General features: G+C 41.9%; 2 protein-coding genes across 2 annotated transcripts in view; both read left to right on the forward strand.

Annotated features, from left to right (window-relative positions):
• LOC138976492 (transcription intermediary factor 1-beta-like) overlaps positions 1–12,130 on the forward strand; it is a 98,886-nt gene extending 86,756 nt beyond the window's left edge. The window contains exon 6 of the mRNA XM_070349354.1: positions 11,740–12,130. Within this exon, the coding sequence (XP_070205455.1) occupies positions 11,740–11,877 (138 nt within the window). The 3' untranslated portion in view covers positions 11,878–12,130. The remainder of the gene's footprint in view (positions 1–11,739) is intronic.
• On the forward strand, positions 6,751–9,170 carry LOC138976953 (transcription intermediary factor 1-beta-like). Its single transcript, XM_070349847.1, has 3 exons — positions 6,751–8,190; positions 8,606–8,978; positions 9,163–9,170. The coding sequence occupies exons 1-3, from the start codon at positions 7,537–7,539 to the stop codon at positions 9,168–9,170; spliced, it is 1,035 nt and encodes a 344-aa protein (XP_070205948.1). The 5' UTR covers positions 6,751–7,536.
• Positions 12,131–14,945: the final 2,815 nt, after the last annotated feature.

A 14,945-nucleotide genomic window follows, 5' to 3' on the forward strand; every position in this document is an offset into this window, starting at 1 on the left:
GTGTGTGTGTGTCTGTGTAGAGCGACTCAGAGTAAACTACTGGACCGATCTTCATGAAACTTTACACAAGAGTTCCTGGGAATGATATCTTCATTTTTTCGATAAATGTCTTTGATGACGTCATATCATGCTTTTTATAAAAGTTGAGGCGGGACTGTCACACCCTCATTTTTCAATGGAATTGATTGAAATTTTGGCATAGTAATCTTCGACGAAAGCCGGAGTTTGGTATTGCATTTCAGCTTGGCGGCTTACAAATTAATTTATGAGTTTAGTCATTACAAATCTCAAAATTGCAATTAACATTATTTTTTTTATAAAACGATCCAAAAACAATTGTACCTTATTCTTCATCATTTTCTGATTCCAAAAGCATATAAATATGTTATATTCGGATTAAAAACAAGCTCTGAAAATTAAAAATATAAAAATTATGATTAAAATAAAATTTCCGTAATCGATTTAAAAACAATGTCATCTTATTCCTAGTTGGTTCCTGATTCCAAAACCATAAAGTATGATATGTTTGGATTAAAAAAAAGCTTAGAAAGTTAACAAGTCGCGTAAGGCGAAATTACTACATTTAGTCAAGCTGTGGAACTCACAGAATGAGACTGAACGCACTGCATTTTTTCACAATGACCGCAGTCCGCCGCTTGTGCAAAACGGAGTGAAACTGACGAGCCTGTTCAGCGCGGTAGTGGTTTCGCTGTGCTGCATAGCACGCTTTTCTGTACCTCTCTTCGTTTGAACTTTCTGAGCGTGTTTTTAATCCAAACATATCATATCAGGGCCGGACCAAATGAGTTGGAAGGGAGGGGGTTCCTCCTTTTTTTGGGGGGGGGGGGGGGGGCAAATCAGCGAAGTGGCAAAGCCACAAGCGCTCGCCTGCAAAGCAGGCGCGCGAACTAGGGGGGTCCGGGGGGTATGCTCCCCCGGAAAATTTTTGAAAAACCGTTAAAATCTGTGCAATCTGGTGCATTCTGGGCCTTGTTTTGAGGGTTAAGAGCAGCATTGTTTTGGTGCTAAAACTAGTAAAAAAAACAAAAAACACTCAAAGCAAGGTACATGCTTTTTCCAGGGGTGGGGTTCCGGAACCCCTGGAACCCCCCCTGGGTCCGGCCCTGCATATCTATATGTTTTTGGAATCAGGAACCGACAAGGAATAAGATGAAATTGTTTTTAAATCGATTTCGGAAATTTAATTTTGATCATAATTTTTATATTTCTAATTTTCAGAGCTTGTTTTTAATCCAAATATTACATATTTTTGGAATCAGGAAATTATGTAGAATAAGATGAACGTAAATTTGGATCGTTTTATATGTAAAAAAAAATTATTACAATTTTCAGATTTTTAATGACCAAAGTCATTAATTAATTTTTAAGCCACCAAGCTGAAATGCAATACCGAAGTCCGGCCATCGTCGAAGATTGCTTTACAAAAATTTCAATCAATTTGATTGAAAAATAAGGGTGTGACAGTGCCGCCTCAACTTTTACAAAAAGCCGGATATGACGTCAGCAAAGGTATTTATCGAAAAAATGAGAAAAAAAATATCCGGATATCATACCCAGGAACTCTCATGTCAAATTTCATAAAGATCGGTCCAGTAGTTTGGTCTGAATCGCTCTACACACACACACGCACAGACAGACACACACACACATACACCACGACCCTCGTCTCGATTCCCCCTCTATGTTAAAACATTTAGTCAAAACTTGACTAAATGTAAAAAGAATAGAGATACAGAAAAGCGTGCTATCCTGCTCAGCGCAACCACTTCCGCGCTTTTCTGGCTTCTCAATTTCAATGCCATATTGCCACGAGCGGTGGAGTGACGATGCTACGAGTATACTGTCTTGGTGACAAAGTGCAGTGCCTTCAGTTTCATTCTGTGAGTTCGACAGCTTGACTAAATGTTGTATTTTCGCCTTACGCGACTTGTTTCTTCTGCTGAGGCTTCTGCTGATGTTGTATGTTGATGTACCATGTACCGCCTCTTTTTATCGTAGCAAGACTGTATTGCTAGTTTGCTTGGAGAGTGCTAGCAATGACTGAGTTCAGAGTATAACGTCTGAATGCTAAAGATAGCAGGCCTGAAAGTAGCGAGTATTTTACTCGCTATGGCGAGTAGAAACATGTAACTGGCGAGTAGAAATGATCATCTACTCGCCAAATGCAAGTAAAGTTGCTGAAACAAATTGGTGGGTTGGCTAGTAAAGTTTTCTCTCTGGCTAGTACATTTTCAGAATTACTAGCCAAAGGCAAGTACACCATTTGTTGGACTTTCAGGGCTGGATAGTTGTACTGACATTCCAGTGATTCTTTTGGGGATGCTGAAAAGTCTTCGAAAGTATATTTTATGATTTGTGAAAAGATATTGAACTTTTTTTGCGCGGTTCTATTTTTAAGCTGCTGGTTATTTAGTTTGTGATTGATATCTGAAGTTTCTGCTATCGCTGTCGGAACGACTTGCCAGTCTTTGGCAATGGAGTTCGTAATAATGGAATTAAAACGTTGAACTGATATTTTCATGATAATTTTAATATGGTGCTGGTTAATCTTTGAAAGAATAATAATGATTTATATCCGATGTTTTGGGCTATTGCTGTGGAAACGGCTTGTCCGTCTTAGACAATAGAGTTCGTGGTTATGTAATTGAAATGTTGAAGTAATTTTTCATGAGTATTTTGTTATGGTGCTGGTTATTCTTCCAAAGTATTGTTCTTAAATGTTATCCGATATTTTGTAACATCACTGTGCAAGCATGCTCATTGCGTGTGTGTAATCTGTGTTTACATTTTGTTCAACTTTGTTCTTGATATTCTGAAAGGAAACAATTCTAGTTTTGAAGAATAGATAGTAAGATATGACAATAGTATTGTTGAAAACCAATCTTGGAGTGTCTGGTGAAATTAAATATACAAAATTAATGATCAGTGGCTGAATAGTGCAAATTAAGGATGAATGAATGGATGGATGAAAGATTGAGAAGTGAGACATGAAGCGTACGTGAGATGAATAACGAAAGTCTGATTTCTTTTTATAGCGTACTATTGTAAAACATTACCAAATAGTAAAGTGAGTGAATACAACTTATAGGTAGTGCAACTATTTTTAATATTTTGAATATATGTATTTGGTAGAAAAAAAAATGACTTAAACCAGGCTATTTGATGTTCATGCTAATACATTGACCTTAACGACACCATTCTGAAAAGCATTCTCCTGGACCGGACGCAGCCAAATATTGATAATCAAAAACAATGAAAGAGCTGTCCTATGAAATATGTTTTTCGACAAAGAACAAACGACAGCTGCAACTTTGAATCTGACTCCATAAGATACGTGTTGCAATCTTGCACCTGTTAGATTTAATACAATTACACAACAGTTCCATGGTCTACACCTGCAGTTTGCGAAGAGAAGTATTGGGTGTAAGCAATAGGTAACAGACCATCGTCTATCATCTCCCACACTACCTATAAGTTCTATTCACTTACTTTACTATCTCGTAACGTTTTACACTAGAAAAAGAAATCAGACTTTTGTTATTGACCTCACGTACTCTTCATGTCTCACTTCTCAATCTTTCATCCATCCATCCACCCATTCATCTATCCATTCATCCATCCATCAACCCATTCATCTATCCATTCATCCATCCGTCAACCCATTCATCTATCCATCCATCCATCAACCCATCCATCTATCCATCCATCAACCCATCCATCCATCAATTCATCCTTCATTTGCACTATTCAGCCACGGATCATTTGTTTATTTTATTGTATCAGATTCCCCAAGATTGGTTTTCAACAATACTATTGTCATTTTACTATCTGTTCGTCACAACCAGAACTGTCGCCTTTCAGAATATTAAGAACAAAGTTGAAGAAAATGTAAACACAGATTACACACACGCAATGAGCATGCTTGCACAGTGATGTTACAAAATATCGGATAACATTTAACAAAAATACTTTAGAAGATTAACCAGCACCATAACAAAATACTCATGAAAAAATACTTCAACATGTTAATTTCATAACCACGACCTCTATTGTCTAAGACTGACACACACACACACACACACACACACACACACACACACACACACACACACACACACACACACACACACACACACACACACACACACAGACACACAGACAGACACACACGCACACACACACACACACACACACACACACACTACCCTGCGCTATGCATGCCCTATCCTACCCTACCCTGCGCTATGCATACAGACCGTCCATCAGACAGAAGGAGAGAACGAAGCTTCTCTCGCTGTGTCTGGCGCCTGTGGAACTACAGCCGCAGATAATCACAGAGCAACACTACTGCACAGAGTTACCTCCCATAGATCAACCACCCACTTCCGCATTGACGATACTTCGTGTTGTGTTGATTGCAACGATCACATCAAACCATCCCTGCTGACACCTGACAGGTAACCCTTTCTGTCTTTTGACCACACAGTCTGAGTGATAATGATGATGTGTGTGTGTGTGTCGAACTATCCAAACGACGGCGCTGGTCGGTGTATTGCGTGTGTTACTGTGTGCCGTCAGTTGTCAGCGGTAGAACGCTCGGTATGACTGCACTGAAGAGAATGTCAGCTACTTGAATGTAGGTCAGTGGAACGAAAGGCAAGACTCGTGTTACTTGTGCAGTGGTGTGTTGAAAAATACGTGTGTACACAGAAGGGCAGAACGCTGTGTTATGTTCCTCTGCACTCTGCGCACAAACTGTTTAAAGAGAAACAAGTTCAGATATGCTGTCATTTCCTACTTTCGGTTTCAATGCATTCTTCGAAAAGTAAGAAGGTTTCCAAGCTGCAGTTTCCCGAGAAATCAACGTTTTTAGCTAACCTAAATGAGCTTCAAAAGGTTCATAATAATAATAATAATAATGGACATTTGCTATAGCGCATAATCATATATATGCTCAATGCGCTTTACAATAACTAGAATTAACATAACTAATAATAAAACCATACACAATGAACAAGACCCACAATCTACATAACATAGCATACTCAGCATACTCCATGCAAGCAAACACAAAAGCTTAACACACTCCAAGCACGCAAGACCAAGCAAACAGGGTAAAGGCAAAACAAAGTCATACAAGCAAAGCCATACAAGCAAAATTAATACCGAACTCCATGCAAACAATACTCAAAACTCAAAAACATGACAAAGCAACGGAATGAGAAAAAGCCATATATCACATACAAATTCAACAACATGGACACACGTGAAAACAGCGTTGAAGCAGCAGCTTATGATAGTCACCGAGATGCAGTCCTGGGGGGGGGGGGGGGGGGGGGGGGGGATCATGTGTATGCAAGTGAAAGAAGATGCGTTTTCAGTCAGGCCTGTGCGGAAAGAGCCAGAGGAGGCAGAGCCATGACAGATTTAATAGATTAGGGAATTACATTTGAAAGTCCAGTATAACTCACTAGATGGTGGTCGGGTAGAATGGATGTTTTCGAATCCAGCATGTGTGTGTGTGTGTGTGTGTGTGTGTGTTTGCACATGGTGTGTGTGTGTTTGCGTGCGTGCGTGCGTGCGTATGAGTGCGTGCGTGTGTGTTTGTGTGTGTGTGTGTGTGCGTACGCGTGCGTGCGTGTGTGTGTGTGGGTGTGTGTGTGTGTGTGTGTGTGTGTGTGTGTGACTATCTGTGTGTTCAAAGATGAAGTATGGATCTATTCATGCGGTATGATTCTTAATTCAGTCATCTTTAGGTTTTTATTGATTTGATTTTAACACAGATGTTTATCTGCGGGCTGACACTGAGGGAGAGTGAAGGAATTGTTATAGAAGGACGCAGTAATCAAATCTAGTGTGTCGCTTATCATTTAGGGAAGAAATCACAAACAGCTTTCACTGTAGAGTCGTGCTGTTATATAGGCTAATGTGAGAGAGAAAAGAACTGCAACAAAATGTTCCTGTAGTCTGCATGCAGTTTATGTTCTTCTGCATCTGTACTGTGTATTTTATTATTTTACGCCGATAACCAGCCTGTAGTGTGTATTCTTTTATGTTTTGTCTGTATAATCTGAACGTAGTTCATATAGAGATTGCATCTGAACGTAGTTTATATAGAGATTGCATACTGTCCTGCGTATTTGTAACTCACGTTGGGAATCCCGAGAGACTTAATTCCTATCTTGACTGAGTGGGTCACTTGAATTGCAGTCACAGAGTGTACTAAGCTCTTCTCAATGTGTCTGTGATCTGCATGTGGAATGAGTTTTTCTCTGTGTTGTGTCTGAAAGTTTGTTTGTTGACTCTGCTCTTGTCTAATACCTAAAATATGCACGTAGTATTTTGTTGCACTAACTGTGATTGTACAAAGTATGCATTTACTCTGTACTTTTGTATTGTGTGTGTGGTCTGCGTGTAGCTTGTGTGTCTGTACTTTGCATGCGGTTTGTGTTCTTCTGTAGTGTACGCAGTCTGTGCGATGTGTGTATTATTGTGTGGTATGTGTATTATTGTGTGATGTGTGTATTATTGTGTTGTGTGTTTGTATTACTGTGTGGTGTGTTTGTATTATTGTGTGGTGTTTGTATTATTGTGTGGTGTGTTTGTATTATTGTGTAGTGTTTGTATTATTGTGTGGTGTTTGTATTATTGTGTGGTGTTTGTATTATTGTGTAGTGTTTGTATTATTGTGTGGTGTTTGTATTATTGTGTAGTGTTTGTATTATTGTGTGGTGTTTGTATTATTGTGTGGTGTTTGTATTATTGTGTGGTGTTTGTATTATTGTGTGGTGTGTGTATTATTGTGTGGTGTTTGTATTATTGTGTGGTGTTTGTATTATTGTGTGGTGTTTGTATTATTGTGTGGTGTGTTTGTGGTCTACATATCGTCTGTATTTTTCTGGAGAATTTCCTTCTGTGTATTTTCTTTTTTGTCTTGTACGTTTGTTTCAGACCTGAGAACCCATACAATTTCACCGTTGTGTGTGCGCTTGATTATGTAAAATACGATAAGTGCGCGCGGTCGGTGGAAATCAAATACGACGAGAATTTGTTTTTTCTGATTCTTTTTCTGATTAAAATAACTTCATAACTCTGCATTTGATCAATGATTACAGCTTTTGTCATTAAAAATTGAAAGAAATATTTATTTTAAAGTAATTGGTAAACTTCATTTAAAGGTGCAACGGTCGCGCGCGAAGCATGTTGGAATCATCGATGTTCAAAAGTGTGGAGTACAATCAATGTTTCCGAAAATACACCAAGTTTCTTTGAAAATACTCCAAATGCAAAACAGGAGTTCCCAGGTCTGTAATGTATTTGTTTGTGTGTGTGTTTGTTTGTTTATTTAATATTAGAACAGTGCCAAACGCAAAGCATTTTGTAATCTAGTTTAGTTGTACTGTGCAGTGTACACGTGGCGTTACTATATTTACCCCGTCCTGTACTTCTTCACCTTTTCCACTGTTGAAAATCAGTTCAAGTTTGCAGGAAAGTTGGAAATCCTGAGAGTGTGTCATGGCCGGTGTGACAAGCGCAGACATAGAGTGTCCAGTCTGCCATGACGATTTCACCAACCCCAAACTGCTGCCTTGCAACCACCTAGCGTGCCGTGACTGTGTTCTGTCCTGGCTACAGAAGGAAGGGGGACAGGGGGGTTGCCCCCTCTGCAGAGCCCCCATTCTCTCCTCCACACAGCAAGGTCAAGGTCAGCTGGCCACCATGGTTGACTCGCTCCCTACCGACTTCGCCACCGCAGCTCTGGTGGAAAGTCACAATGTACTAACTGGTTCACATATCTGTGCCATGTGTGAAAACAACGTCACAGCAACGTCATACTGCTTTGCATGCAGTATCAAACTGTGCAAGGCATGCACCAGCTATCATCAGAAACTTCCTGGAACTAGAGACCACACCCTGGAACAGCTCAATAAACTAACTGCAAAGCGATTGGCTGCAAACCACCAGGCAACATGTAACAACCACTCCAATAGGCCGGCTGAACTCTACTGCTCTGCCCACCAAGAGCTCATTTGCATGCTGTGTGCTACAACCAATCACCGCAGCTGCCCAGACGTGAAGGCCATCACAGACGTGGCGAGAGAGAAGAGGACAGAGCTGACACAACAGTCACAGAGACTGAAGAAGAAAGGAGCAAGACTGGCAAAACAGGTGTGTGTGTTCTCCGTCATTGTGTAGGTCCTGTTCAGTACGACCTATTCCTTCCCGCCCCCCCCCCCAATTTTTTTTTGCTTAACGCCCAGCCGACCACGAAGGGCCATATCAGGGCGGTGCTGCTTTGACATATAACGTGCGCCACACACAAGACAGAAGTCGCAGAAAAGGCTTCATGTCTCACCCAGTCACATATTATTCTGACACCGGACCAACCAGTCCTAGCACTAACCTCATAATGCCAGACGCCAGGCGGAGCAGCCACTAGATTGCCAAGTCTTAGGTATGACCCGGCTGGGGTTCGAACCCACGACCTCCCGATCACGGGGCGGACGCCTTACCACTAGGCCAACCGTGCCGGTTAAGGTTGTTCATCCCTACCTGTATGTTGTGACACATCATATTGTTTCAGATGAAGGTTGCCAAAGAGAAGTTCAAGGGCATGCACAAGAAGGCGGATGATGTCTTTGATGACCTTCAGCAGTGTAGTGAGAAGCGACGTCATCAGGTCCATGACCTCATTCAGAAAGAAGAAGATACAATAATGACGTCATTTGCTGACATGGAGAAAGCGCGGGCAGCGATGACGTCAAACTCTGGTAACATCGATCACCTGGTGACGTCAGCCCCTGATGACGCACTCCTGCAGATGCTGAAGCAGCTGAAGTTACGTCTGGACGACCTTGAGTCAGAGAGTGGAACGACCGCCAAAGTCAAAGATGTGGGTGACATCGTATTTGACAGCCAGCTACTGACCCGTCTGAAATCAGATCTGTCTGAACTAGGTAACGTTCTTTCTTTGTGCTCCTACTGTAGCTTGTCTTGTCGGTCCTGGGACGTGATACAGGGTGACATACATGGACAGCATAACTTAATCATACTTTGTTTTACAGTAACATCACAGTCTGATCACAGCATCCAGCTTATGAAGAGAGTTTGTACTCAATAATACTTCGTTATGTGTCGCAGTCTGTTGAGACGATGTTCTTCTTTTTTTCCGCTGTCTGCTTTCATGTGGCACTTTTAAGAGTTCTAAATAATGAGGGCGTGACAATAGTAGCTCCATCAATTGAGTGGATCAGTTGTCATGGTGAATTGATAATCAAAGACTCTTCCTCATGGTTATCTCTTTGTTGTTGTTGCTGATGTTGTTGGTATTTTAAACTGAAGGAGATAATGATCAATATATTGTTGATGATGATATTTTCAGGGTCCATTTTGTGTCTTACACTGTAATTGTCCCTTACCTCACTCCCTACTGTGCGATTTTTCCTATGCTTTCCACTGTATACTGGCCATTTGTATTAGTTGGTAAAAAAATCATTACTAAAGAAGTACTCAACACAGATATTTGAAACGTTCAGGGTTTACTGTTGATATGTTGATGCCCTTCAGTGCAAAGTTTCAAGTGTTTTACTTAGAAAATAGCTGATTTAGGTGGGGGGTATAAATAACCCTTTTTCTGGCATCAAAATTACGCTGAACGCAGGGCCATCACTTCAAATGCGCGTGGTTTACTCATTCACTACGAACCACTGCTATCGCAGTGGTCCCACGCACACCACTTCCCCATGAACCACTGTGATAGCAGTGTTTCAGCACGTGTCGTACTGGTAGACGCCATTGTTGTTATGCAAATTTGCACAAAGCCAGCGAGTACGAAATCAAACCTCGCGTCATCGTTCTACAGCAGACAGAAGTGAAACTAAACTACTCACAAAACGTTAGGGAACACCCTTCATTTTCATGTGTTTTTGCAAATCGATGCTATTGTCAAAACTTTGCAAGCTACAACGCTGATCTTACACACACGCACAGAGTGGACTCCTGCCTTTGTTGTACAGGCTTGGTGTGCTGCACGTGCTACTCGGGCGTCAGTGGCTGAGCGTTGAAAATTGGTGAAAAGTTGGAAAATGTTACCGTTTTATGCTGACTCACCATTTTTTCTATAGCGTGTTTCTGACAAAATGATGCACTGCACGTGGAAGCTTAATGCTTTGACTGTGAAAACTGGTCACTGGTTACTCAATAAAAGCCAGGGCCTGGGCGGACCAGGGCACAACATCACGATGGTCGGACGACAGAAGTTAAGCCTGCTGGACAGAGGAAGAGCCATAGGGTGGTTCCAAGACGGTGTTGGCGTACGGGAGATTGCCAGAAGGCTTCTGTGGGGTGGTGGCAATCTCCCGTACGCCAACACACAGAGAAGCCGTATATATATGTATATGTATATCTATAAATATATAGAGATAGGTGACAGTGTATTTTTCGCGTGGCTATAAATTGATTCGACCTTTTCACTTTGACAGTAAGAACAACTTACGGGTGCAAGGGAAGCGTTCTGGACAGCGCAGTGACATTCTAAAAATAGTAACGTAGAAACGGGAATATGGATTGAAGCCACACGAAGGAAGGGAGATAAACGCAAAACACTGGAGAAGATAAGGAAGAGTTACTGGGAATGGTGTAATGAAAAGAAAAACCAAAATCGGTTCAGCGCTGCGCGCTGAAAGCACGTGTTGAAATATTTCATCGATGATATTGTGTCCGGGGTGTAGCTGAATACGGTGTACAAATTTGAAAAAGATCCACCGAGAACTTTGGCTTTGGTGTGTCGGCATGGGGGCCCGGGTAGCTGAGGTGGAACCAAAATCGGTTCAGCGCTGCGCGCTGAGAGCACGTGTTGAAATATCGACCAGGTTGTGTCCTGTCCCGGGTCTACCTGAATAATTATGCCCACCAAATTTGAAGCAGATCCATCGAGAACTTTGGCCGTGCATCGCGCACACACACACACACACACACACACACACACACACACACACAGACACAAGTCTATTATGTGTGTGTGGGTGTGTGTGTGGGTGTGTGTGTGTTTGTGTGTGTGTTTGTGTGTGTGTGTGTGTGTGTGTGTTGACAGGACAGAGAGCAACAGCCAAACCAAGGAGAGCAGACCTGGCAGCAGTCCTGAAGGTGGGGGACAGGGTCAGACGGGGACCGGACTGGGACGATGGCCAGTATTGCAATCAGGTAAGTGCTGGTGTCCCTGTGCTGTCTGTCTCACCTACATCCTGGTTCTGTCGTCTTAACATAAGTGGCAACCGAATTAAAACTGAGGTAAAGGGGAGGGGGGACGGACACTATTGTGGTGAGGATTATTTTAGGAACACCTTTCATGTCCGTTCTCGTCACACTAGTGTTGGCACAGAGCAGTAAGCAGTTCTTTGCCCTCCTTTATCATTTTGTCTTCCCATGAGTTACCTCCTCTCCCATTCCCCATCTTGTTCCGAGCCTCCGCCTCACCCTTCTATTATTCCACCATCTGCCCCCCCCCCCTCCCGCCCCCTTCTTATCCTCATAAAATGTGCTTCACCCGCCATCTTTCCCCCCTCCCTCCCAAGGAGCAGTGAACATCATGTTGGTCTCTGTTATCCTTTCGCTACCCCATCACTTAAACCTGCCACCCGAACTCCTACATATCCCTCCCACCCCCACCACCCCCACGTGTGACCCAACAGAGCAATGAGCAGTGTGTACTGTGTGCAGGACGGAGGAGGACCGGGCACCGTGACGGAGATCCATTCAGGGGAAGTACAAGGCATAGTGACCGTCCAGTGGGACAGTCGCAGTGACGGCTGTTACTGTATGGGATATGACGGCTGCTATGAGCTGGACCTGGCCTGATCCACACCGCCACCACTCTGTGTACACTGCACCACGTCATGTCGCCCGTCTGACCTCATGGTTTCAGCGTGAAATGCTATTTGGTATCAACTACTTTTTAATACGTTGATCACTTTGCGATTAACTTTTTTTTTGGATAATGATTAACGCTTTCAGTAATCATCATCGTGATCGTCATCTTCAACGACCAACTTTTCATGTTATGTTTCTGTCATCGTTGTTGTTGTTATTATCGTTGTCGTCCTCCTCCCTCTCCTCCGCCTCCTCCTCCTCATCATCATCATCATCATCATCATCATCAGCATCATCATCATCATCATCATCATCATCATCATTATTACTACTACCGCTACCTTCTCCGACATCTCCATTCCTCCTGTTATCAGGCAAGGCAAGGCAAGGCAAGGCAAGGCAAGGCAAATTTAATTCAAGAAACCACATGGGGGTACATGAAAAAACGAGAATACAAGAACAAGAAAGAAATGCAGGCAGTTCCGCCAATACATACATATAAAGTCATTCCGATGCGAAAAAAAGAAAACATTGTTGTACAGTATGGATTTCAAGTCTCTAAAATAGGAATACATGTACCAAGAATAGCTGTATTGGGTGTGCACGTTTAAATCGTGGTTTTTTTTCCTGCTGATGCTTCTGCTGATGTTGTATGTTGATGTACCATCAGGGCTGGATAGTTGTACTAGCTGACATTCCAGTGATTCTTTTGGGGATGCTGAAAAGTCTTCGAAAGTGTATGTTATGATTTGGGATAAGATATTGAACTTGTATTTGCACGGTTCTATTTTTAAGCTGCTGTTTATTTACTTTGTGATTTATATCCGAAGTTTCTGCTATCGCTGTCGGAACGGCTTGCCAGTCTTTGGCAATGGAGTTCGTAAAAATGGAATTAAAACGTTGAACTGATATTTTCATGATAGTTTTATTATGGTGCTGGTTAATCTTTCAAAGTATAATAATGATTTCTATCCGATGTTTTGTGCTGTCGCTGTGGAAACGGCTTGTCAGTCTTAGACAATAGAGATCGTGGTTATAAAATTAACATGTTGAAGTAATTTTTCATGATTATATTATCATGGTGCTGGTTAATCTTCTAAAGTATTTGTTATTAAATGTTATTCGATATTGTGTAACATCACTGTGCAAGCATGCTCATTGCGTGTGTGTAATCTGTGTTTACATTTTGTTCAACTTTGTTCTTAATATTCTGAAAGGCAACAATTCTAGTTTTGACGAATAGATAGTAAAATATGACAATAGTATTGTTCAAAACCAATCTTGGGGAGTCTGATACAATAAAATAAACAAATGATCAGTGGCTGAATAGTGCAAATGAAGGATGAATTGATGGATGGATAGATGGGTGGATGGATGGGTTGATGGATGGATGGATGAAAGATTGAGAAGTGAGACATGAAGAGTACGTGAGGTGAATAACAACAGTCTGATTTCTTTTTCTAGTGTATTACCGTAACACGTTACGAGATAGTAAAGTGAGTGAATACAACTGATAGGTATCGCAACTATTTTAATACGTTAAATATACACATATATTTGGTAGAACAACCCTTGACTTTAACCAGGTTACCTTACGTTTAATTATGCTAATACATTGACCTTAACGACACCATTCTGAAAAGCATCCTCCTGGACCGGACGTAGCAAATATTGATAATAAAAACAATGAAAGAGCTGTCCTATGAAATATGTTTTTCGACAAAGAACAAACGACAGCTGCAACTTTGAATCTGACTCCATAAGATACGTGTTGCAATCTTGCACCTGTTAGATTTAAAATTACACCACAGTTTCTTGGTCTACACCTGCAGTTCGCGAAGAGAAGTAACGGGTGTAAGCAATACCTGGTAACAGACTATCATCTATCATCTTACACATAAACCTTTGCAATCGTCGTAAGGCAAGCCGAGAGAAGCTACAGACGTGTCATGTGTTTAGCAAACACTACAAGAACGTGAGTCACACTTAGCGCTTCCAATCACTGAGTTGACCCTGGTCACACACACACACACACACACACGCACGCACGCACGCACGCACACACACACACACACACACACTCACACTCACATACACACTCACACATACACACACACTCACACATACACACACATACACACACACATACACATACGAACATACACACACACACTACACACACACACTACACACACACACACACACACACACACACACACCGTACCCTGCGCTAAGCATGTAGCAGAAGGAACGAGGTAGAAGATCAAAAGCAGACATTTGACATTTGTGTTTATAATGAAAAGAAAGAAAAGTATGAAAAACAGAACAGTGGTAAACGAAAAAGGGAGGTGGAAAAAGAAAATCAGACTTGGGTGAATACTAAGGATAGGGGCCTACACTGATTAAGGAGATGAAAGACGAACATTATTTTCTCAGGTGTCAATCCAGTGAAAGGAAGAAGGTGTGTGACCCACTTAAGGAACCAGTAAATGACAGTCAGAATGATATGGATGTATTTAGTGGCAAACATATTATTATGTGTGGTGCTGAAAGGGAGAGACATAAAACCGCGCCGTGAGCAGAAAGTGTGTCACACAGCCAGCCTGCGAGGTTATGCGCGGCCGCAGTGGGCCAGTCCCACTACGGCGACAGGGAGAAACAAGCAAAGACGTGAAAAACAAGAAATTCCTCCGAGGTAGGAAAAACACCCCCGTTGGTCAAAGGGAAATAACCATTCTCACTGCCACCAACTGAGAAGGTTATTTCCCTTTGACCATTAATATGTCCCTCTATAAGTCCTTGTTGAATCTTAATCCACCAATAACTCCCTAACCGTGTGTTTCACTTGTCCCAATTTTTGTAAGGACCGTCTCAGGAATGTATAGAACCTGTTCACCAAGTTTGGTGACGATCGGTCCGTTCATTCTTGAGATCTATATGCGAACACAAACACACAAACAAACAAACAAACAAACAAACAAACAAACAAACACATCGACCGAATCCTATACACATCCCTATACCGGGGGTGTAAAAACGTGAATGCGTGTGTGTGT

Source organism: Littorina saxatilis, linkage group LG9 (assembly GCF_037325665.1).
Source record: "Littorina saxatilis isolate snail1 linkage group LG9, US_GU_Lsax_2.0, whole genome shotgun sequence".
Taxonomy (NCBI): Eukaryota; Metazoa; Mollusca; class Gastropoda; order Littorinimorpha; family Littorinidae; genus Littorina; species Littorina saxatilis.

Excerpts from the sequence above, each read along its gene's own strand:
- LOC138976953 (XM_070349847.1), top strand. The coding sequence starts at position 7,537 with ATGGCCGGTGTGACAAGCGCAGACATAGAGTGTCCAGTCTGCCATGAC. Across the intron at positions 8,191-8,605 it reads GAGCAAGACTGGCAAAACAG|ATGAAGGTTGCCAAAGAGAA; the intron begins GTGTGTGTGTTC and ends ATATTGTTTCAG.